Below are 21757 nucleotides of genomic sequence, written 5' to 3'. Positions count from 1 at the left end.
GAAATGCAGAGGGAAGAGCATGCAGAAAGGGCAAGTTCCTGCCATGCCACGGTGTCCTCGGATCTTAGATGCTGCCGGGGAGTGCGCCCAGCTCTTCCCATCTGGGCCAGGCCAGGATTGACCGACACCTGGGGTGGGTATGGCAGGGGAGAGGGGACAGGCAGGAAGTGACTGGGATCCTGTTTGCTCTCTCACATGCCAGGTACACAGCACACAGCCACAGTGGATATCATGGTACATGTCACAACACTACATGCAGCATACTCATGAGCATATTCGTGGCTCACACTCACGGTGCATATCCATGGAGCATATTCACGGCTCTTATCCATGATACATACCCATGGTGCATACTCACATGGTGGACATATCCACAGTGCCTACCCATGGTGCATATTCATGGCTCACATCCATAGTGCGTAGCCTTGGTGCATATTCACAGCACACGCCCACAATGTATGTCCATGGTGCATATATACAGCATACATCCATGATGCATACCAATGGTGCATATTCATGGCGTATATCCATCATATATGTCCATGGTGCATATTCAAGACACACATGTACAATGCATACCTGTTGTATTAAATAATTAAAGATTGTGATGGATGGCGATAGATGGAGGTAGGCCCCAGCCATGTGGCTTCATCCCCCATGAACCGGCGGGTCCGGGGTTCAGGAAATCGACGGGTATAGAACTCACTCACAGGCAGGCATCAGGAAGCACCAACTTTATTCATGCCCTATCCACCACATGTGTGTGGCCTATCTCATAACCTTTCAAGCATTCAGCCATTCTTAGCTAGCCCTGCGTCTTAACTCCTTTCAGCCATCTCCCTTTGACCTCCATGCTGGTCAAAGACCAAAAGAGGCAACGACCCAAAAGCCAGAGAGCCCAGCAGGGCAGAAGCCCTTAATCCTCTGGCTCAAAGGCTTATCTACCTTTTCCAAGACCCCTCCCAGGAATGGGCGGGGTCTTGCAGGTAAGGTCACACATAAAATCTGGTTCCCAAGACCCCTCCCAGAAATGGGTGGGTCTCAGGTAGCTACACCTAAATCCAGGGTGGAGTTACAGAGGGGGCCCCTGAAAACTCAGACTAGGGGGTCCCATGACCTCGGGGACACCCTAAAATAAGACCAGCTTGTTCTCCTGAAGAAGGAAACCCAGAGAGGACATGGACCTCGTCGCTGCTGCTGGAATCAGGAGCAGCAACGGGGAAAATCCCAAAGTGTCTCTCTGGCTTCAAACACACAGTGCTCACCAGGCAGTAAAGTGGCCTCCGTCAGGGTCAGGGAACTGCAGGCCATGGCTGCACCAGGGGTCACTTTGGAACCTCAAGACTTACCCACCCTGGGCCGGAGAGATAGCACAGTCGTAGGGAGTTTGCCTGGCATGCAGGCAACCCAGGACAAACCTAGGTTTGATTCCCAGCATCCTATATGGTATCCCAAGCCTGCCAGGAGCAATTTCTGAGTGCAGAGCCAGGAGAAACCCCTGATGGCCACCACCAGGTGTGGCCCAATAAAAACAAAAACAAAAACTAAACAAACATAAAAAAGAGTGGCCCATCCTGGCCTGTCTTTCAAAAGTTATTTCCATGACTTCCAGAAGCCTGCACTCCATGTGCGTGCGTGCGTGTGTGTGTGTGTGTGTGTGTGTGTGTGTGTGTTTGTGTGTGTGTGTGTGCGTGTGCGTGCATATGGGTGACCCCCGCTTTGACAGCCCGGAGCTCGGTCCCTGACACACACAAATCACTGTGGTGAGCCCGAGAACACCGCCGTACAGCAGGTAGCTAGCTGCAAATCTTTATAATCACACACAATTGTCAGAATTCTCTCCCTGTCGGTAAACATTTGCTCAAAGCTTCAATTAGAAGCAAGAGCTCACTGTGTCGTGGAGAAGAGCTGTGACAAGGGTTACACAACACTGGGGGACCGCAGACGGCCCCCTGCACACACCCCAATTATTAAGAAGCCGTGATGTTCTGTGCTTGAGCACCTGGGAGCTTCTGGGGCGACTGGGACTTTGCAACCAAAAAAAAAAAGCTGTCAGGGGCCGGAATGATAGCACAGCAGTAGGGTGTTTGCTTTGCATGGGCTGACCCAAGGCAGACCCAGGTTCGATCCCTAGCATCCCATAGAGTCCTCCAAGCCTGCATGGAGAGATTTCTGAGCACAGAGCCAGGAGTAACCCCTGAGTGCAACTGGGTGTAGCCCAACAAAACAAAAACCAAGATGAAAAAGAAAAGAAAGAGCTTTCAGGGTGCAGAACGGGATGGGAGGTGGAGAGGGGAGACTTAGGGACCCAGAGGGGTCTGCTCTGATGTTCTAGGCAGGAAGCACCTCTTGCCCTCCCTGCTTGTGCCTCATTTTAGCATACTGCAGTAAAGAGAGCAAGAGGAAGTCAGGGAGAAGTAGAGACGGACCCCCCCCCCCAGGAATTGGGAGTTTCTGGTCCAATGCATCTTGTTCCCTTGGGGTGCTCTGGATGGTGTCTCCGCTGGGTGGGGGCTCAACTATGATGTGGAGGGACCAAGAGAGTAGTACCCCAAAGTATGGGGTGTTTTTTAGAGGTTTCAGGGGAGATAAATGTGATGGGGAGTGCCAAAAGGTCCCACCAGGGTGCTGGAGAGAGAGCATAGGGGTAGGGCATTTGCCTTGCATGCAGCCAACCCGGGAGGGGCCTGGTTTGATTCCCGGCATCTCATATGGTCTCCAAGCCTGCCAGGGGCTATTTCTGAATGCAGAGCCTGAAGTAACCCCTAAGCACCACCGGGTGTGGCTCAAAAACCAATCAACCAATCAAAAATAATAAATAAATAAAGTTTTCTTTTTAAATGGTTCCACCAGAAACTGGAGTCCGCAGGTCCAATCTAGGAATTGAATTTCCCCGCCCCTGAAATCGCAGCCAAGCAAAGTTAGAAATTGTTTGGGAAACCAATTTTCTCCATTAAATATGTGTGCCTGGATCGAGCTATTAAGAAAGAATATTAAACTCCAGCAAGGAAAAAAAAATGAGTGCTGAGAAAATAGGCACCACAAATTTTAATCACTTTATTTTTCCTGATTATACTGAGTAATTTATGATCATTATGGGGGTGGGGGAAGCGGGTAGAAGGAAGAGAAGTGGGGGAGAAAAATCAAGATCAGCCCAAGAGTCTGCAGCGGCTGGAGATGCCATGGTTCGTCTTTCTGCTCCACTTAACACATGCTGGGGTCCGTCTCTCTGCTCGGCATCACCTGAAGTAATGAGTTAAAGGTGGGACTTGAATTATGTGATCCTATTCCATGGAGCCTTCTGCATCGTCTGCACTGTTGTGCAAGAGGGCTTGGGAGAGGGACCAGTGATGTTCCCTAAAAAGCAATGTCCATGCATCTACTCTGTGTCCCAAGGACTCGAGGTGTACTTGGGGTGAAGGCTGGGATGCCTGGTACGGCCAGGTGGGAACTGAGAGGGAGCAGAGGACTTAGAAGGGTTAGAACCAGGCCCAGAGAGATAGCACAGCGGCGTTTGCCTTGCAAGCAGCCGATCCAGGACCAAAGGTGGTTGGTTCGAATCCCGGTGTCCCATATGGTCCCCCGTGCCTGCCAGGAGCTATTTCTGAGCAAACAGCCAGGAGTAACCCCTGAGCACCGCCGGGTGTGGCCCAAAAACCAAAAACCAAAAAAAAAAAAAAAAAAAAAAAAAAAGAAGGGTTAGAACCAGAGGGCGAAGTGGTAGCACACCAGTAGGGCATTTGCCTTGCACGTGGCTGATCCAGGACGAACCTGGGTTCGATCCCCGGCATCACATATGGTCCTCCAAGCCAGTAGCAATTTCTGAGCGCAGAGCCAGGTGAAACCCCTAAGAATTACCAGGAAGGAAGGAAGGAAGGAAGGAAGGAAGGAAGGAAGGAAGGAAGGAAGGAAGGAAGGGAGGGAGGGAGGGAGGGAGGGAGGGAGGGAGGGAGGGAGGGAGGGAGAGAGGGAGGAAGGAAGGAAGGAAGAAAGGACACAAAGGAAGGAAGGATACAAAGAAAGGAAGGAAGGAAGGAAGGAAGGAAGGAAGGAAGGAAGGAAGGAAGGAAGGAAGGAAGGAAGGAAGGAAGGAAGGAAGGAAGGGAGGGAGGGAGGGAGGGAGGGAGGAAGGAAGGAAGAAAGGACACAAAGGAAGGAAGGAAGGAAGGAAGGAAGGGAGGGAAGGAAGGAAGGGAGGAAGGAAGGAAGGAAGGGAAGAAGGAAAAAAGGAAGAAAGGAAGAAGGGAGGGAGGGAGGGCGAACAGGAAAGAGGGAGGAAAGCAAGGAAGGAAGGGAGGGAGGGAAGAAAAGAGGGAAGGAAGAAGGGAGGGAGGGCAAAAAGGAAAGAGGGAGGAAAGCAAGGAAGGAAGGAGGGAAGGCAGGAAGGAGGAAGGAGCCACGTCACACTCATCACAGAGGGCAACAATCCTCTCAGTGCCCACCCAGGAGAAGGACATTTCTCTACCTCTCATGGCCCTAAGGACCAGCTATAAGGAGACACAGTGTTCTCCCAAATTCTGAGGGGTCAGAACTAGGGTGACAGAAAAGCCCCAGCACAGCCTGCAGGGTTGGGGACCCCATGTCCCCTCCCTCCCAGAGGCACCACACCCTGCCAAGGCTGTAAAATTCCCTCTGCTTACTGAGCATCTGGGGCCTCAGTTTTCACAAATGCGCAGAGGAGGTGGAAGGAGCCAGAACCTTCCTTGTTACCCCCACACCTGGCTCAGGTGGAAACTACAGGAAGCTGGGGGAGGGGTAAGTCAAGAGACTTCCAGGGTGTCCATGAATTCCAGCTCTGCCCCTGGGGGTGCCTGGCGACGAGGGGGGCTGGTGTCTGACATGCCTGGGTCCCCAGAGCAGAGTGCACCATCTCTCCCCTCCTTTCCATCTCCTCCTGCTTCTCACATGGACGGTTCAGGGCACCATGATTACCCGTTTCCTGCCATTCCAGGAACTTGAACCTCTCTAAACACTCAAGGCTTCAACCTGCCCAAGCCAGTAATTTATGTGGGGCTCTGTTGGGGAAACTGAGGCAGTGTGCGGCCTGGCTGAGCCCATGGAGGAAGCTTTGGAGCCTTGAGGGGCACAGGGAGACATCAGTGGCTACGGGGCTCAAAGACCTGGTTCCAAGGGGTCTATTTCTGTGCTTGGACTGTCCACTGTCTCACATCTGTTCTGACCACTTCCAGGCCCCCTAAATAGGCCAAGGGGAAGGTGGCATGGCCTGGGGGAGGGAGATTCCAGGGCCCAGTACTCAGAGTGGGGTATTAGCCCGGGGATGAGTTCAGCTCTTCTGCCTGTGAGGTTAGGGCAGGACAGGTTGCCCTCTCTCTTGAGGTTCCCTCTCTTTCCCCTAATAGGTCCTTGAACCATGATGCAAAGAAGCTCAGAAGAGGGGCCAGAGAGGGCCTGAGCAGAGCTGTATCGGTAGAGCGCTTGCCTTAAATGCTGCTGACCTAGGACGGACCACAGTTTGATCCCCCAGCATCCCATATGGTACCCCAAGCCAGGAGCAATTTCTGAGCACATAGACTGGAGTAACCCCTGAGTGTCACTGAGTGTGCCCCCCCCCAAAAAAAGAGGGACCAGAGAATGAGCACAGTGGGGGAAAGGTGTTGACCTTGCATGCAGCTGAACCCCATAAGATTCCCCTAAGCCCGCCTGAGCACAGAGCCAGGAGTGAGTCCTGGGCACTGCTGGGTGTAGCCCCACCTTCAATAAAACACTTTTAATCTGCCTCAACACCCCCCACAAGAAAACTGCCTCACTTTTTTTGGGGGGGGAGGGTCCTCAGAAGTGAGGAATTTCTCTAGCAACTTCATACATTGATGGATCATCTGGTACCAGGTAACTTAGCCAAACTGAACTAAACGGAATGAGAGGATGGGCCCTTCCCACCCAAGGCAAAGTTGGGCCAAATGTCAGTTAAGCTAAACTGCCCATGGCTGAATTGGGTGCCATTTGGGGGGGTACTTGGTGAATGCTGTCTTCTTCCAAAAAAATTTAGGTAGACACAACCAGGACTCCACCCAATTCCATGCCCGTCCCTCGAGCAGCGAGTGAGTGGCCTGTCTGCCATGGCCAGCCATGCCATGACAGGAACCAAAGCTTGGATTGAAGCAGAACCTCAGAGAGGACAGACAGACACTCAGGGTGTAGGGGACCACCTGCCTGCGACCCCCCTGGTGATGTGGAAAGAATCCTGCAAAGACAGCCCCCCCAAAAAAAATTTATGCTCCCCATCTCCTCTCCCCAAGGCTGGCACCCCCTTTCCTTTCCCCTGTGCTGGGGACTGTCCCCACGTGTGGCTCTTTGTGTCGGGAAAACTTTGCAAGACAAGAGAGGGAGAGAGAGAGAGAGGAGCTGGACAAAGAGCTGGCAAGGCCGGGTGGCCTGTGCGCGTGGCGGGGGCTGGGGAGGGCGCGCGTGGGGGACCCCGGGAGTGGGAGGGGCGCAGATCGGGGTGCCCAGGGAGGCGGGGTGGGGTGGGGGGAAGGGGAGGAGCAGAGAGAGAGAGAGAGAGAGAGAGAGAGAGAGAGAGAGAGAGAGAGAGAGAGAGAGAGAGAGAGAGAGAGAGAGAGAGAGAGAGAGAGAGACGCTCTCTTAGGAGCCGCCCCTGCCAGCCTGTGCCTGGAGCCAGGGACCAAGGCGCCCCCACCCCCGGCCCGGCTCTGCACCCCGCACCCCAAAATGCTGCCGGTGCAGCTTCGAAGCTGGATGCTGGCGGCTCTGTCCCTGCTCGCGCTTCTGCTGCTTTTCGCCGACATCTCGGAGATCCAGGAGGAGATGGGGTGAATACACAACACGCCCCGCTTTGTGCGCGAGCTGGAGGTGGAGATGGGGGGTGCATGGGGGGGTCCCCCAAGCCCGTGCCCGGGGAGTGTCCGCGGCGCGGCCGGGGAAGGGAAGGGAAGGGAAAGGAAGGCGTGGGCCGGAGTTTCTTTGTCTCCGGCGCGGCCGCTCTGTCCAGGGGCGCGCGGGGTTGGGGGGGCCTGATCGAGGGGACCCCCCCAGCCCCAAGCATCCTCCGGACCCCGATCTCGAAACCTGCACCCCCGTACCCTTGGCTGGAGTAAGGGGACTCGGGGGGCTCCGCGGGGAGGGGGCGTGTCGCCGGCCCCAACTGGGGCGCACAGCCTGAAGCGCAGCGCGGGGGGCGCACGGAGATCCACCCATCTACCCAGACCCCTAGCCAAGCTAAGGGGGTTCTGGGGAGACCCCCAGATGAGAACCGTTGGGGCAAAGTATAGATCACCAGCCGCTGCTCCTGGGGGGGCCTCTCCCCTGAGCGCAGAACTCTCCAAATGGGGGCGTCTCCAAAAAAAGGGGGCGCTCCGGTGGGACACACCCTCTCCATCCTCCTGGGCCCCCCAGACCCACGAAGGACGGTAGTCAGGCAACGAGGGACCCCCCAGGACCTGCCTCCAAGGACATAAGGTGACCCAAGCCCCCCCACGCGCGACAGGCCCCTTCCCCCGTCCCCCCAGTGGGGCCGTGTGCGCGCCTCCTTTGTCCCAGGCGCGTGTCTCCTCCTTTGCGCTTTAAGGTGCCTTCCACTGGAAAGGCCAGTCCCCCGTGGGGACGATGGGGACCAAACCCCCACATCCTTGCCTTGGTGCTCCCCAGCTTGGCATATCTCAGGCCGACACCCCCTTTCCACTCCGTTGCCCCCCACTCCTCCCCTCCCGGTTTCCTCTCGATCTCCCAAAACTTTCTCAAGCCGCTCCTGGCTCCCACGAAGAGCTAGAACCACGCGCGGCTCTCAGAGCCAGTCGCCTCTGGAAACTGTGCAAATGAAGCACAGTCCTGAGGTGTGCAAGGCAGGCTCGGTGGGTGGGTGCTGGGGGCTTCCCTCCACCGTGTACCCCCTCCCCACGGCTGGCTGATCTTGCAAGTGAGCCCAGACTTTAGGCGCTCTCCTACATCTGGTTGGCTCAGTCAGTACCTGGGCGCACCTCGCCACCTGCCTCCAGTACCAGGCAGGTGAGATGAATCCTGAACTTTTCCCTAAAGTCACCTACGCCCCCTTTTGCTTGCCCCAGCTCCACCCACTGTCATCAGGTCCCACTTGGGGCATATCCAAGAATGAGGGTGCTTGCGTGGCTGTTTGAATCCTGGGACCCACCCACCCACTCCCCCTGGGAAAAATGCCCTTCTCTCGGGTTCAGGCTGACCCCTGGCTTGATCTGTGCCCCTCGCCCATCTCAGGCTCCTAGCAGGAAAGGGTGGGCACAGGTGGGTGGTTAGTGCCCAGTTAGTGCCCAGTTAGTGCCCATTCTGTCTGCAGATCCCAGAGTTCAAGTGTACCCACTCTTGCTGACTGGTTCCCACCCAGCTCTTAGGTACCAACCAGAGCTAGGGGAGGGGACATCCTCCCAGCACAGGACCACGGAGTGCCACTTCCAGCTGGGGTGCCCCATAAGAGGGTCGTCCCCCTGCTAAGTCCTGTCTAGGAGAAACGTGGATTCTGGGCACACCAGGGGGTGGGTGGTTATGGTTACATCATCTTGTCTGCTGCCCCAGCCCAGCATAGAGCAGGGTCTCAATAAATGTGCCCTAAGGCATGTCTAGGCCAGGCTGATGTCATGGAATCTCTGGACAGAAGGGGTCATGGGATTCCCCCTTAGAAACCTCGGAAGCATCAGAGACTAAACAGCTGAGTAGGAGCTGGCCTTGCATATGCGCCAGACCAGATTCGATCCCGGTATCACATAAGGGCCCCTTCTAGCCCCATCAGGAGTGAGTCCTGAGTACGGAGCCAGGAGTGAGCCCTGAGCACGGAGTCAGGGGTGAGCCCTGACCATCACTGGTGTGAACCCCCAAAATTTAAAAATATATATATATATATTTTGGTTTTTGGGCCACACCCGGCAGCGCTCAGGGGTTACTCCTGGCTATCTGTGCAGGAATAGCTCCTGGCAGGCACGGGGTACCATATGGGACACTGGGATTCCAACCAACGATCTTTGGTCCTAGATCAGCTGCTTGCAAGGCAAACACCGCTGTGCTATCTCTCCAAGCCCTAAAGAAAATATTAATTAAGAAACAAGGGTAGGGCCGAAGTGGTGGCACAGCAGTAGGGCTTTTGCCTTGCACGCAGCTGACCTAGGATGGACCGTGGTTCGATACCCCCATGTCCCATATAGTCCTTCAAGCCGGGAGCAATTTTTGAGTGCAGAGCCAGGAGTAACCCCTGAGCGTCTCCGGGTGTGGCCCAAGAAACAAAAACAAACAAACAAACAAAAAAGAAACAAGTTGTTGAGGCTTTACAGATCAGAGAGTATTGCCAATGTAGGTCAGGAAATGCCCGAGCCTTCTGCTGCCTTAGCTCACCAACTTGCCCTGCCCTGCTCTGTGGCGGGTCACCTAACACTGAGGGGAACAGGTATGAGCCTTCCTATATCTCACTGACCTGCCCCCTTGCACACATGGCAGTTCCTCCCTGACATTCTCTGGCCATGCCATCAGCCTTTCTGCAGAGCCTGTGGGACCCTGTGGGAACTCAGCACCCCATGGATGGAAGGGTGGAAGATCACATCCCTTTATTTTGGGGGATCAGAGCCACAGTAGTGTGGCAAGGTATATATCTTGCATATTGCCAACCTGGGTTCTATCCCTGGGCATCCCATCTGGTTCCCAAGCTCTCCAGGGGTGATCCTGGAGTACAGAGTCAGCCCTGAGTACTGCAGGGTATGAATCCTCAAAACAAACAGACCCCCATGTTGTCTTTTACCTGCCACCCTCCTCCCAACTGGGCCTGCCAACCCTAGTGACAAAAGCAAGATAGACAAGCCGAAGGATGTGCAAGGAGTAAGGCATCTGCCTTGCCCACGCTAGTCTAGGACAGACCGAGGCTTGATCCTCCGGCATCCCATATGGTTCCCCAAGCCAGGAGTGATTTCTGAGCACATAGCCAGGAGTACTCCTTGAGCATCAAAGGGTGTACCCCCCCCAAAAAAAAAGCAAAAATAAATAAATAAATAAATGAAAACAAAAAAAGAAGGGCCTGCAAGTGGAAGGTGGGCAAAATGCCATGTCCATTTTCAGCTCCCCTCTCTCTCTTTTTGTCTTTTTTGATTTTGGGGCCACACCTGGCAGCACTCAGCACTCCTGGCTCTGCATTCAGGGATCACTCCTAGCAGGCTCAGAGATCTCTGTGGGATGCCGAGGATTGAACCTGGTTCAGCTGCGTGCAAGGCCAATTCCCTCCCTGCTGTGATATCACTCTGTCGCTCCCAGTATCTATTTATAAATTGCTTTCAACTCTGATGCATACCAGCCAGCCTGGGACAAAATCAAGGTCCCGAGCTATAAACAGGACAGCAGGCTCAGAGGCTTCAACTGGGGTATCCTGGAGTCCATGTGGACAGCACCCCCCAATATCCATCCCCAGGGCTTGTCTGGAGGCCCCGGGACAAGTCTGGGGTAGCAGTACTTAGTCTGGGGTACTCAGTCTGGGATCACAACTGGACTTCTTTTCAGTCGTCCCCAGATCCTGTGAGTTGCCATACACACACACACACACACACACACACACACACACACACACACACACACACACGGAAGCAGCAAGTGGCCTGACCAGACCCCTCAGCTGCCATGGCCAGGGGGGCAGGTCTTGGAGTCAGATGGTACTGAAGTCTCCCCAGTGGGAATTCCTGTGTCCCCCTGACCCCCACCATGCCCAGAAGCCCCTTTACTGGCTGGGGAACGGAAGTGTGATCTTCCTTAGCAGAAGGAAGTACCTGGAAACAGGACTGATTGTAGAAGTCTTTGGAACATGGTGATGATGGGGAGGTCTCTTGACCTGGAAGGCCCCTGAGACAGAACTGTTGTGTGTGTATGGGGGTGCAGGGGTGTTGTGTGCCCAACCGTGCCCTAAGCACATAGCTACATCCACTCTGAAACCTTACCACAACCATGGAGGTGTCCGAGGGACCCTCCATACACCAGGGAAGGAGCCCTGTGAGAGCCGATGACTGACCAGCAGATGGCAGAGTTGGGGAGCAGTGGGGACCCCAGGTTCAAGGGAACAGGGAGGAACACCCAGAGCATAGGCAGAGATGACACCCCTGAAAGGAAATGCATCCCACTTTTCCAAAGATAAAGTTCCTTGGAGAAGGGTCTCAAGGATATAGCACAGTGGGAAAGGCGCTTGCCTTGCACACGGCTGACCTGGGTTTGATCTCCAGCGTCCCTTATGGTTCCCTGAACCCCGAAGGAGCGATCCCTAAGTATTTATATCTAGATGTGGCACAAGAAACAAAAGCTCCTTGGAGTTCAAAGATTGAGGGGAATTTAGGGTAATTTTGGCTCAGGGAGCCCCAAATGCTGATTCCCAAGTTCCCAGTCATCTGCTGGGCTGGGGGGAGTTAAGATGGTGTGGAGGGATCTTCCTGCTAGCCTGTAGAATAAAACTATAAAATATAAAGTCCACTGTTGGGTGAGACTGCCCCAGACACTGTGTTTCTAACCCCTCAGGCAGACTGGTCTGATGAAGCAAGGTAATGGTGGAGAAATAATTCACAAGCAGTCAGTTAAAGTTTCATCGAGTCAGCTTGCTTTCATTCCATGGCCCTGTCTGCCATGAGTCTCTCTGCCATGTTCTCATTTTTGCCAAGCTCTGCCTGTGATCCCTCTCCCATCTCTTCTAACAAGCTCTCTGGTGCTTCTACTCTCGCCTGCCCCTGGCCAGACTTTTTTATTCTTTATTTAAAACAACTCTCCCCATCCCAGGTGTGGGTGGGCCTGATCATCCAGGTGGGATTAACATCTCAAAAGAAAGTTTGGATAAAATGGCCTTGGGGGAAGGGTTACACTGGTCCCCACTGGCATCCAAATGATAAACAAGTAGCAGGTTCTTGGGGGGGGGGGGGTCATCGGATCTGAGATTCCTTCTAGAGGCACCATGCTTCTTCTTATCTGGGATCCCCATACAACAGAGCTGGGGTGAGGCTGAAAAAGGGACCTCTCCAGCCTGTGTCGGCTGAGAGGCAGAGCTTTGAGAAGCTCCAGGCTGGAGCTGTGATGTGGCAGCTCTGGGGTGGTGAGAGAGAAACACAGGATTAGACCTAATGAAGATATCTGAGGGTGCACTGAGGGGACCCCGTGGGGAGGGACATTGGCTTCCAGCACAGCCCAGCCCCAGGGCCCTCCTTGAGCCCTGAGATTCGACTAGAAACACTTTCCGGGGTGGCCCAGTGAGCTTCAGCACGTGCAGGAGGATATGAGAGGGGATCTTGAGGTTCACCTGCCCCCCCACTGGAGCTCTCTGAGAAATTTCCGGAGCAGCTGACAAGCAGCAGACACCCTCGGGCCCCTCTAAGCCTGCCAGGGTGGGACCGTTCCCAGCTGGCACCTGCACTAAAAGCTCCCTGTGTCTGGGGCATACTGAGTGATTTGGGGGTGCTTGTTCAGCTGCCTGCCAGCTCTCTCCATGCCATTCTAGGGGAGACCTGGAGGGCTCTAGCCAGGATCGAGGGTTCAGGCAAAGTTGGCTCTGAGCAGGTTTTGAGCAGGACTTTAATTATATTTGCTATTTATCCCTTACACCCCATTACTTCCTTTTTTGTTTTATTTTGTCTTTCAGCCACACTGGCAGCGCTCAGGGGTTACTTCAGGCTCTGTGCTCAGAAATTGCTCCTGGCAGACTCAGGGGACCATATGAGATGCCGGGGATCAAATATGGGTCCGTTACAGGTTGGCAGCATGCAAGGCCAATGCCCTACTGCTATGCTATGGCCCAGCCCCTCTCATTACTTTTTTTTTGTTTGTTTGTTTGTTTGTTTGTTTCTGTTTTGTTTTAGGGCCACATCTGCCAATGCTCAGGAGTCACTCATGGCTCTGCTCAGGAATCACCCCTGGCGGTGCTCAGGGGACCATATGGGCTGTCGGGGATTGAACCCAGGTTGGCCTGTACAAGGCAAATGCACCACCATTGTGCTATCACCCTGACCCCTGTTACATTTTATTGGGGGGCAAGAGCGGCTGTTTATGGGGATGGTATGACTATTCCTTTTACTACAGATTCATTACAGGGGGAGTTGTTTGTTTGTTTTGTTTATTTTGTTTTGGGGCCATACCCAATGGAGCTCTGGGGTTACTCTTGGCTCTACGCTCAGAAATCACTCTTGGCCATGCTCGGGGGACCACATGGGATGTCAGGTATCAAACTCAGGTTTGTCCAGGGTCAGTCGCATGCAAGGCAAAGCCCTACCACTGTGCTATTGCTCCAGCCCTTCTGTTTTTGTTTTTGTTTTGTTTTGTTTTGTTTTGGGTTTTTTTGGTGTTTGGGCCACACCCGGTGATGCTCAGGGGTTACTCCTGGCTATGCGCTCAGAAGTCGCTCCTGGCTTGGGAAACCATATGGGACGCTGGGGGATCGAACCGTGGTCCGTCCTAGGCTAGCGCTGGCAAGGCAGACACCTTACCTCTAGCGCCACCACGCCAGCCCCTTGTTTTGTTTTTTAACAACATCAAGGTTTGGAGTCAGTAAAGTGGATTATTGACTGCTCTGGTCCCACACCCAGAAGATTCCCACCAGAAGCCCCCGTTCCCCCAGGGAGGACCCACATATAAACCCTGAACTGAGGATACCGCTCCTCACCATCCTGTGAGACTATCTTGGGGAGCCCCTGCTAGGGTGGCCTGGAACCCCTCAGTAGCTCCGGGCCCACCAGTTAGTTACCTGCCTGCCTGCCTGTCTCTTGGCTCCCACACATCCCTGCTAGCTCCTGCACTGAGATGTGTGTGCATGAATGAGTGTATGCATTCATATATGCATGCTATATGTGTGTGATTATGATATGTGTGATGTAAGTATGTGTGTGTGTGTGTCTCCCTAGCCACCCCTAAGGGGAACTCAGGAGCAGTAACAGGGTCTGGGGGTGATGCCAGCCCGGGAGCTTCCCTTGCTTGAATCTCCTGCACAGACAAGACCGGTCATCCCTGTGCCCTGAGGTTTTCTCCAGCTGAGCTCAGGGAAAACCCAGGAGAGCCGCTCCTTCTGGTGCCTCGAGGGAGCAGGTTGGCAGCCAAAGGTTGGCAGAGCCCAGAGCCAAGGAGTCCACTGAGCCCAGCTGCCATAGAAGCAGATTCAGTGTGACAGAGATGGGCCACGGGCAGAAGGGAGCAGGCAGGAGAGGGAGCTGCCCAAGGCCACTCCTGATCCATTCCGGTGGGCATCATGGTGCCAGCCTAAGGCTAAGCTCTGCTACCATGTGGCACCACTCTGGGGGTTCAGAGCTCTGGGGCAGCCTGACCCTGCAGGGGTGAAGCAAGGCCAGACTATGGCCAGAGCAGAGCCTGGCTCTTCACTGCACAGCTGTTGGGAGGCACCTCTGCTCCATACTGCCAGCCAGACCCAGTGCCCAGCGCCTTTTTCAGCCAGAAAAGCACAGCTGACCGAATGCTCAGGCTGCCCACTGGCCTTCAAAAGAGCCTGGCTCAGGGCCAGAGCAACAACACAGCAGGGAGAGCTCTTGCTCTCCTTGCACACCACACATCACACATCACACACCACACACACAGTGCCCAGCCTCCCAGAGGATCCCGAGCATTGCCAGGAGGAAGTCCTGAGCACAAAGCCAGAAGTAGCTAACCCCTGGGCATCACCAGGTGTGGCCCCCAAACCAAAATTGATATGCAGGAGGCACTAAGTTTGATCCCCATGGCCCCCCAAAGCATCTTGTCTTCCAGCCCCATGGATGTTGCTAAATATTGCCAGGAGAGACCCCAGGGACCTCAAATTTTCTAGAGACTGGAGTGATAGCTCAGCAGAGAAGGTATTTGCGTTGCATGCGGCTGACTTGGGTTCAATCACCAGCATCCCATAGAGTCCCCTGAGCACCGCCAGGAATGACCTCTGAGCGTAGAGCCAGGAGTAACCCTTGAGGCTCCAAAAAAGAAAAAAATTAATTTCTTGGACCAGAGTGGTGGCACAAGTGGTAGAGTGCTTGCCTTGCATGCAGCTAACCTAGGAAGACCACTGTTTGATCCCCACGCATCCCATATGGTCCCCCAAGCCAGGAGCGATTTCTGAGTGCATAGCCAGGGGTAACCCCTGAGCATCACTGGGTGTAGTCCAAAAAAAATTCTGGGTAGTCTTTTTGGACCAGAGCCATAGCAATAGCACTTCAGGGAGGGCACTTGCTTTGTATAGGACAACCTAAATTCAATCCCTAGCATCCTGTAGGGTCCTTAAGTCTACCAGGAGTGACCCAAGGGGGCAGAGCCAGGAGTGAGTCCTGAGCATGGCTGGGGTGTGACTCAAAAACAAGCAAACCAAAAGAGTCAGTCTTCACACACACATAAACACACACACACACACAACCTAACATGGATGCCACTCATACATGGGCAGTGAATTGGGGAAGCATTCCACCCCACCACCCATTGCTTTCCATTCAGTCCTGTGAAAGACCATTTATAAATCATTTGCACAGATGCAGCACATGACCACACACACACACACACACACACACACACACACACACACCATGTAGGGATTCAGGTTCCATGGATGTGGCCTTGTCCCTCAGTGCATCCTCTGAATGAGCAACGGGAAGTGGGTCAACCAAGATGCTGCCAACTGGACAACCTTGTGGGGATTCTCTTTGCTCCTACTTTTGGGGTGCCCTTGAGCATGCACACTGGGAGCTATTCCCTGTTTGCCTATGAGGGTGGAAAGATATACTGCCCAGCCCCCGTGTTGTGAGGTGACCAGCCCCAAGTGACAGGGTCCCCCTTCCCAACACTGGGAAAGTCCAGTTCAAACCATTGGGGTCCCCAGTGCTTTCCTTGCTTTTGAGCAGGTAACAGCCAAGCCCAAGGCCTTTGTCATGTGTGTCTCCGAGTCTCCACCACAGGTGGCATAAATGAGTGGGGGACTGGGTGGCACCTGAGGTACTGATGTGTCACAGTGATCCACCGAGCCTGCAGACAGGGCCTCTGAGGAAGTCTCAGCCCAGAGTCTTGGTTCAGGCAGTCCCAGGAACAGTGTCTTGAGCATGCCAGCTGGCCCAGTTCGAGGACTAAAGCCCACAGCCAGGTCTGAAGGGCCTTCCTTGCCAGTTTCCAGCCTTCGGGACTGGCTCTGTGCCATATAGGCTCAACCGCCTTTGCCCAGAGCTGAGGAGATCGCCATGGGGGTCTCTTTACTGGCTCCAAATTCCAGATGCACGCAGCAGGCTCTGGCCACCTTCCAGCAGGGGGCATCCTGCCCTTTTGAAGTCGGAGGGTCCCCACACTAGCATCTCCCCCTTCTCTGAGATGCTCCTAGTGCATCAGCCACCTAGGACCCTCAGGAGAGCATGACACCAGAAAAAGCAAAACAAGAAGAGCTGTAAAAGGGGCCTGGAGAGATAGCACAGCGGCGTTTGCCTTGCAAGCAGCCGATCCAGGACCAAAGGTGGTTGGTTCGAATCCCATATGGTGTCCCATATGGTCCCCCGTGCCTGCCAGGAGCTATTTCTGAGCAGACAGCCAGGAGTGACCCCTGAGCACCACCGGGTATGGCCCAAAAACCAAAAAAAAAAAAAAAAAAGAGCTGTAATGGGGCCAGAAAATAGCACAGCAAGGAGGGTGCTGTCCTTGCACGCAGCCAGCCCAGGTTCGATCCCCAGCATCCCACGGGGTTCTCTAAGCACAATTAGGAGTGATTCCTGAGCACAGAGTCAGGAGTAACTCCTGAGCACTGCCTGGAGTGGCCCCAAAACCAAAACCACAACAACAAAAGAGCCACAATCCAGAGTGACAAACCGGGACCAATTGGCCAGCACATCCTGTCTGTGTGGCCCAGAACCCCTGTCTCCATCGTTCCCACACTGAGGAATTCCAGAGCTGGTGTTACATACATGTAACAAGATTGGGTCCCCAATCTTGCAGCTCTGATCTGAGGCCCAGCATACATCCGGGCGCCTGGACAGGAGAGAAGATTGGCCTTGTCAAGAATGTGGGGTTCTCTCTGAACCCTGTGGCTCACATCTGGAGCTACCCCCATTCTGGGAATTACCTCAGAGGTGCAGCGTGAGGGTGGGTTGTGCGTGGTTAGGTTTTGGGTTAGTTACCCCAGCAAAATGCTCCGGGCTTCCTTCTGACTCTGCACTCAGGGATCACTCCTGGCAGTGCTCGAAGGACCATAAGGGATGCTGGAGAGTGAATCCAGGTTGGCCATAGGCAAGGCCAATGCCCTCCAGTCCCTGCAATGCTGAATTCAGAAAAAGAATCTGTTGTGTCCTCCCCAAACCCCCAGATCTCAGAGGAATAGCCACAGGACCACTCTCGGTCCCCAGGAAGGGGACTCAATAGGAATAGATGCTCTACCAAGAGCTGGAAGAACATACCAGCAGGATCTGGTACCCCCAAAAGATTGGGCAGTGGTGTTTCCTGAACCCCTGATCTAGCTGAATTCCCAGAAGCACCCAGTGCTAAGTCCCCCAGATCTCTGGTGGCTCACTGAGGTTTGACTCTGGAATAAGCCAAGTTGGGTTTGGGCCACCCCTAGCAGTGCTCAGAGATCACTCCCGACACAGAGCACCCTGTGCAGTGGTAGGGTTTGAACCCTGGGCCAGGCAAGCACTTTCCAGCTGTTCTATCTTGTGACCCTCATATTTTTTTTTTTTTTTTTGGTTTTTGGGCCACACCCGGTGACGCTCAGGGGTTACTCCTGGCTATGCGCTCAGAAGTCGCTCCTGGCTTGGGGGACCATATGGGACGCCGGGGGATCGAACCGCGGTCTGTCTCCTAGGCTAGCGCAGGTAAGGCAGGCACCTTACCTCCAGCGCCACCGCCCGGCCCCGTGACCCTCATATTTAAAAAAAAAAAAAAAAAGCCATTTTTTATGATGCAAAATAGTTTATTTTTATTGCAAAAAAAACTGGGAAAGAGAGGGAGATAGTGATAGAGAGAGATATTTGTTTAAGAGAGAACACAGGCTTCTCTAGAGGGGGGGGTAATCAGAATTTTAAATTTGTAGGAAACCAAATCTGTCTATATTTTCAATCTCTTGTGATTTTTTTTCTTCCCTCCTGAATTTTTTTTTTTCCACAATAATGCAGTCCACCTCTTCAGAGAGTTGATATTCTTCCAACATTTCCCGTACGTTCTCAACAGCTTCTTAAAAGCTTCCTAATTTTGGTATCTTTCTTTTCCCAGATGACTACAGAAAAATGATACTAACCCATACTTTCACAGCTAGCACGGCTTAGGTTAAAAGCATGTTTTTAAAAGTTGAGTCAACTTTCCAAATGAAGTAGGTATTAGTGTGGGTAAACTGGCAAGAGGAAATTGGAGGGGCCAGAGCAATAGTGCAGTGCATGCAGCCCATCCAGGATGGACTTCTGTTCAAACCCCGGAGTCCCATATGGTTCTCCAAGCCAGGAGCAACTTCTTTTTTTTCTTCTTTTTTTTTTGGAGGGGGGTCAAACCCAGCAATTCTCAGGGGTTACTCCTGGCCCTGCACTCAGAAATGGTTCCTGGCAGGCTCTGGGGACCATATGGGATGCTGGGATTCGAACCACTGTCCATCCTGAATTGGCTCTCTGCAAGGCAAACATCCTACCACTGTGCTATCTCTCTGGCCCCAATTTCTGAGCACGTAGCCAGGAGTAACCCCTGAGCATCACCTGATATGGCCCAAAACCCAAAAAAAAAGAAAAAGAGGAAATTGGAGACTGAAGAAGTGCAGGGGAGTTGGTTAAATCCACTGGAAATTTTTTTTTAATTTTTTTTTTTTTTGTTTTTGGGTCACACCTGGCAGTGCTCAGGGGTTATTCCTGGCTCCAGGCTCAGAAATTGCTCCTGGCAGGCACAGGGGACCATATGGGGCGCCGGGATTCGAACCGATGACCTCCTGCATGAAAGGCAAACGCCTTACCTCCATGCTATCTCTCCGGCCCCAAATCCACTGGAAATTATTTTTTCTGTCTAGAATTAGGTAACATATAACCAAGAGCCCCCAACTCACCCCCAGAGAATTTACCAGCTACGTCAACCATTTACTAACTTTCTTTTTTGTTGTTGTTACTGTTTGTTTTTTGTTTTGTTTTTGGACCACACCTGGCTGTGCTCAGGAATCACTCCTGACTCAGTGCTCAGAAATTGCTCCTGGCAGGCTCAGGGGACCATATGGGATGCTGGGAATCAAAGCCAGGTTGGTCCCGGGTCAGCCACGTGCAAGGCAAACGCCCTACCACTATGCTATTGCTCTAGCCCCATTTACTAACTTTCTAATTGAGATGATTGTTAGGAGTCAGAAGCAATAGGACAGTGGAAAGAGCTCTTGCCTTATAGGCAGCCAACCTTGGTTCAATTCCCAGCATCCTATATGGTCCTCCAAACCCACCAGGAGTCAGTGAGCACTGCTTGATGTGACCCGAAAACCAAAAACAGAATACTTGGGGCCAAAGTAATAGCACAGAGGTGGGGTGTTTGCCTTGCATGCGGCCAACCTGGGATGGACACAGGTTCAATTTCCAACTTCCCATATGGTCCTCCAAGCCTGCCAGGAGTGATTTCTGAGCTCAGAGCCAGGAGTGATCCCTGAGCACCACTAGGTATGACCCCCCCCCCAAAAAAAAAAAAAAAGCTAAGTGGGCAAGGTGGATTCATCTCTCTTCCTGCCCAAGTTGACCCAAGTGACGCAAAGGGTGTGACAACATGGGAACCATGTTGTCTATCCATCAACACAACTAGGGGGAAAGAAAGGGCCTGAAAGGATGATCACAGTCAGTTTAAGACAACTGAGTAAGTCTTGCTACGGCCAGTTGAAGTGCTGGTAGCTCAACTGTGAAGAGAATGTGGCAAGCAATAATTGTCTAGAAGTGACTGAATGGGAGAGACCTGGAGTGGCTGTTGAGTCATGTGGGAGCACAGGCTGAGTCATGATAGAGAAAAAGGGCTACTTCATGCTGAGTCATGCTGCAACAGGTGCTGAATCATGGCAGAGCACATGCAATTTCATGCTGTTTTGTGCTGGGTCATGTTGGAACGTGATTAGTCATGGCGGAAGAGGCACCGTATCATGTGAAGCAGCTGCTAGAGCCTTGCTGAGTCATATGGAAAAAGTGCTGAGTCGTGCTGGAAAAGTGTCGAGTCACGCTGGAAAAGTGCTTAGTAGTTATAGAAAAAAATTGTGTTAAGTCCCAACAGAGAGGGGCCAGAGAGATAGCACAGCGGTGTGTGCCTTGCAAGCAGCCAACCCAGGACCTAAGGTGGTAGGTTTGAATCCCCGGAGTCCCATATGGTCCCCCGAGCCTGCCAGGAGCTATTTCTGAGCAGATCGTCAGGAGTAACCCCTCAGCACTGCCGGGTGTGGCCCAAAAACAAAAACAAAAACAACAACAACAACAAAGGTCCCAACAGAGAAAACAAAGACAGTCTCCTGCTGGCGTGAATTCTATCACAGTTGGGAAAATGCTGTGTTCTTCGGAGTCCAACAGAGGCCGAGATGTGCTGAGGTCTAGGTCATGCTACCTCCCCTGTGGCATTCAGCAGAGGCAAATAACCCCAAAGGAATTGATCTTGGGGTTCGATTGGAAAGCTCAAGTGGAAACTTGGGTGCAGTGAACAAGCTGCCCCCGTGAGAAATGAGTGGGGAGTCCAGGAGGTCCCTGGGGCTGGCCCCCATCTGGAAGCAGAAGTGGGCTGAGTAAGGTATTCTCTGTCTCCTGGAAAGAGACAGTTGCAAGGATGCGCTAGGTTTATAAATAATGCACTGTTTTTGTCTTGCAGGAATTCTGGAGGCAGGGGGACAATCAGATCAGCTGTGAACAGCTTCAGTAGCAAAGCTAATAGGTTTGTAAATTCAATTCTATGTTCATTTGTTTTTGCCGTGAGGCTGCTATTAATCTGCTCCTCCTCCTTGCCGTATGGTGGGCACCCTTCTTACTTAGCAGATAGATCTCTTGCCTTTCACTTGGGCTTTTCACTGCCCTAATCACTTTGGAGGCATCGAGGGGAGGAAGACAGAGGGTGCAGACCTGTCAGTAGAGTAGGACCCACAAAATCAACGCCCCAAGTCTGGAGGGAGCAGAGATGGCAAGTGTGAGGAACAAGAGACCAGTTCTGGAAAAAGATCACCCCACTTTGCAAGAGCTTGGGCCAATGGCCATGAATTTAACTCATGTTTTTATGTCACTACAAAGCCCTGAAGGAGCAGGGACATTTGATTGCCTAATGTCACTGCTGAAGTTGGCCGGTCCGAGAGGCTGGACTGAAAAATGGATCATTTGGGGAGCTTTGCTAGGCCCCACAAAGAGACCCAGGCTGTCAACTCAGCAAGGTCAACCTCGAGAACTTAAGGTTGGCGGTGGCGCAGGTGGTAGGGCATTTGCCTTGCACATGGTAACCTAGGACGGACAGAGGTTCGATTTCCTGGCGCCCCATATGGTCCCCAAACCAGGAGTGATTTCTGAGTGCAAAGCCAGGAGTAACCCCTGAGTGTCACCGGATGTGGCCCAACCCCCCCTCCCCCAAATATTAAGCTTATGTCGAGTGGCTGGTCTCTGGTGCATACAGTGCAGAAGTGATTCCAATGAGCTGTTTGTGAAAGTTAGGGATGTGTCTTGGATAGTTCGAGAAATCTTCCAGCACCTCTTCTCTGCCCTCTTCTATGAGTGAGGAGACAAGACTCAGAGGGGCAAAGAAATTTCTCCAAAGTCACACAGCTTGTGAGATCTGGTAGCATTTTGGGGTTACTCCTGGTTCGCACTCAGGGGGTCACAACTGGCAGGCTCAAGGGACCCTATGGAATGTGGGC

General features: G+C 53.0%; 1 protein-coding gene across 1 annotated transcript in view; it reads left to right on the top strand.

The window, feature by feature from the left end:
• The first annotated feature begins 621 nt into the window (after positions 1–621).
• Positions 622–21757, top strand: part of ST8SIA2 (ST8 alpha-N-acetyl-neuraminide alpha-2,8-sialyltransferase 2) — a 36683-nt gene continuing 15547 nt past the window's right edge. Inside the window, exons 1-3 of the mRNA XM_049783926.1 lie at positions 622–693; positions 6637–6791; positions 20731–20793. Of these exons, the coding sequence (XP_049639883.1) occupies positions 622–693; positions 6637–6791; positions 20731–20793 (290 nt within the window). The remainder of the gene's footprint in view (positions 694–6636; positions 6792–20730; positions 20794–21757) is intronic.

This window comes from Suncus etruscus, chromosome 11 (genome assembly GCF_024139225.1).
Source record: "Suncus etruscus isolate mSunEtr1 chromosome 11, mSunEtr1.pri.cur, whole genome shotgun sequence".
In the NCBI taxonomy this organism is placed as follows: domain Eukaryota; kingdom Metazoa; phylum Chordata; class Mammalia; order Eulipotyphla; family Soricidae; genus Suncus; species Suncus etruscus.
The sequence above is the reverse complement of the archived record's forward strand: the minus strand, read 5'-3'. Positions and strand labels throughout refer to the sequence as shown.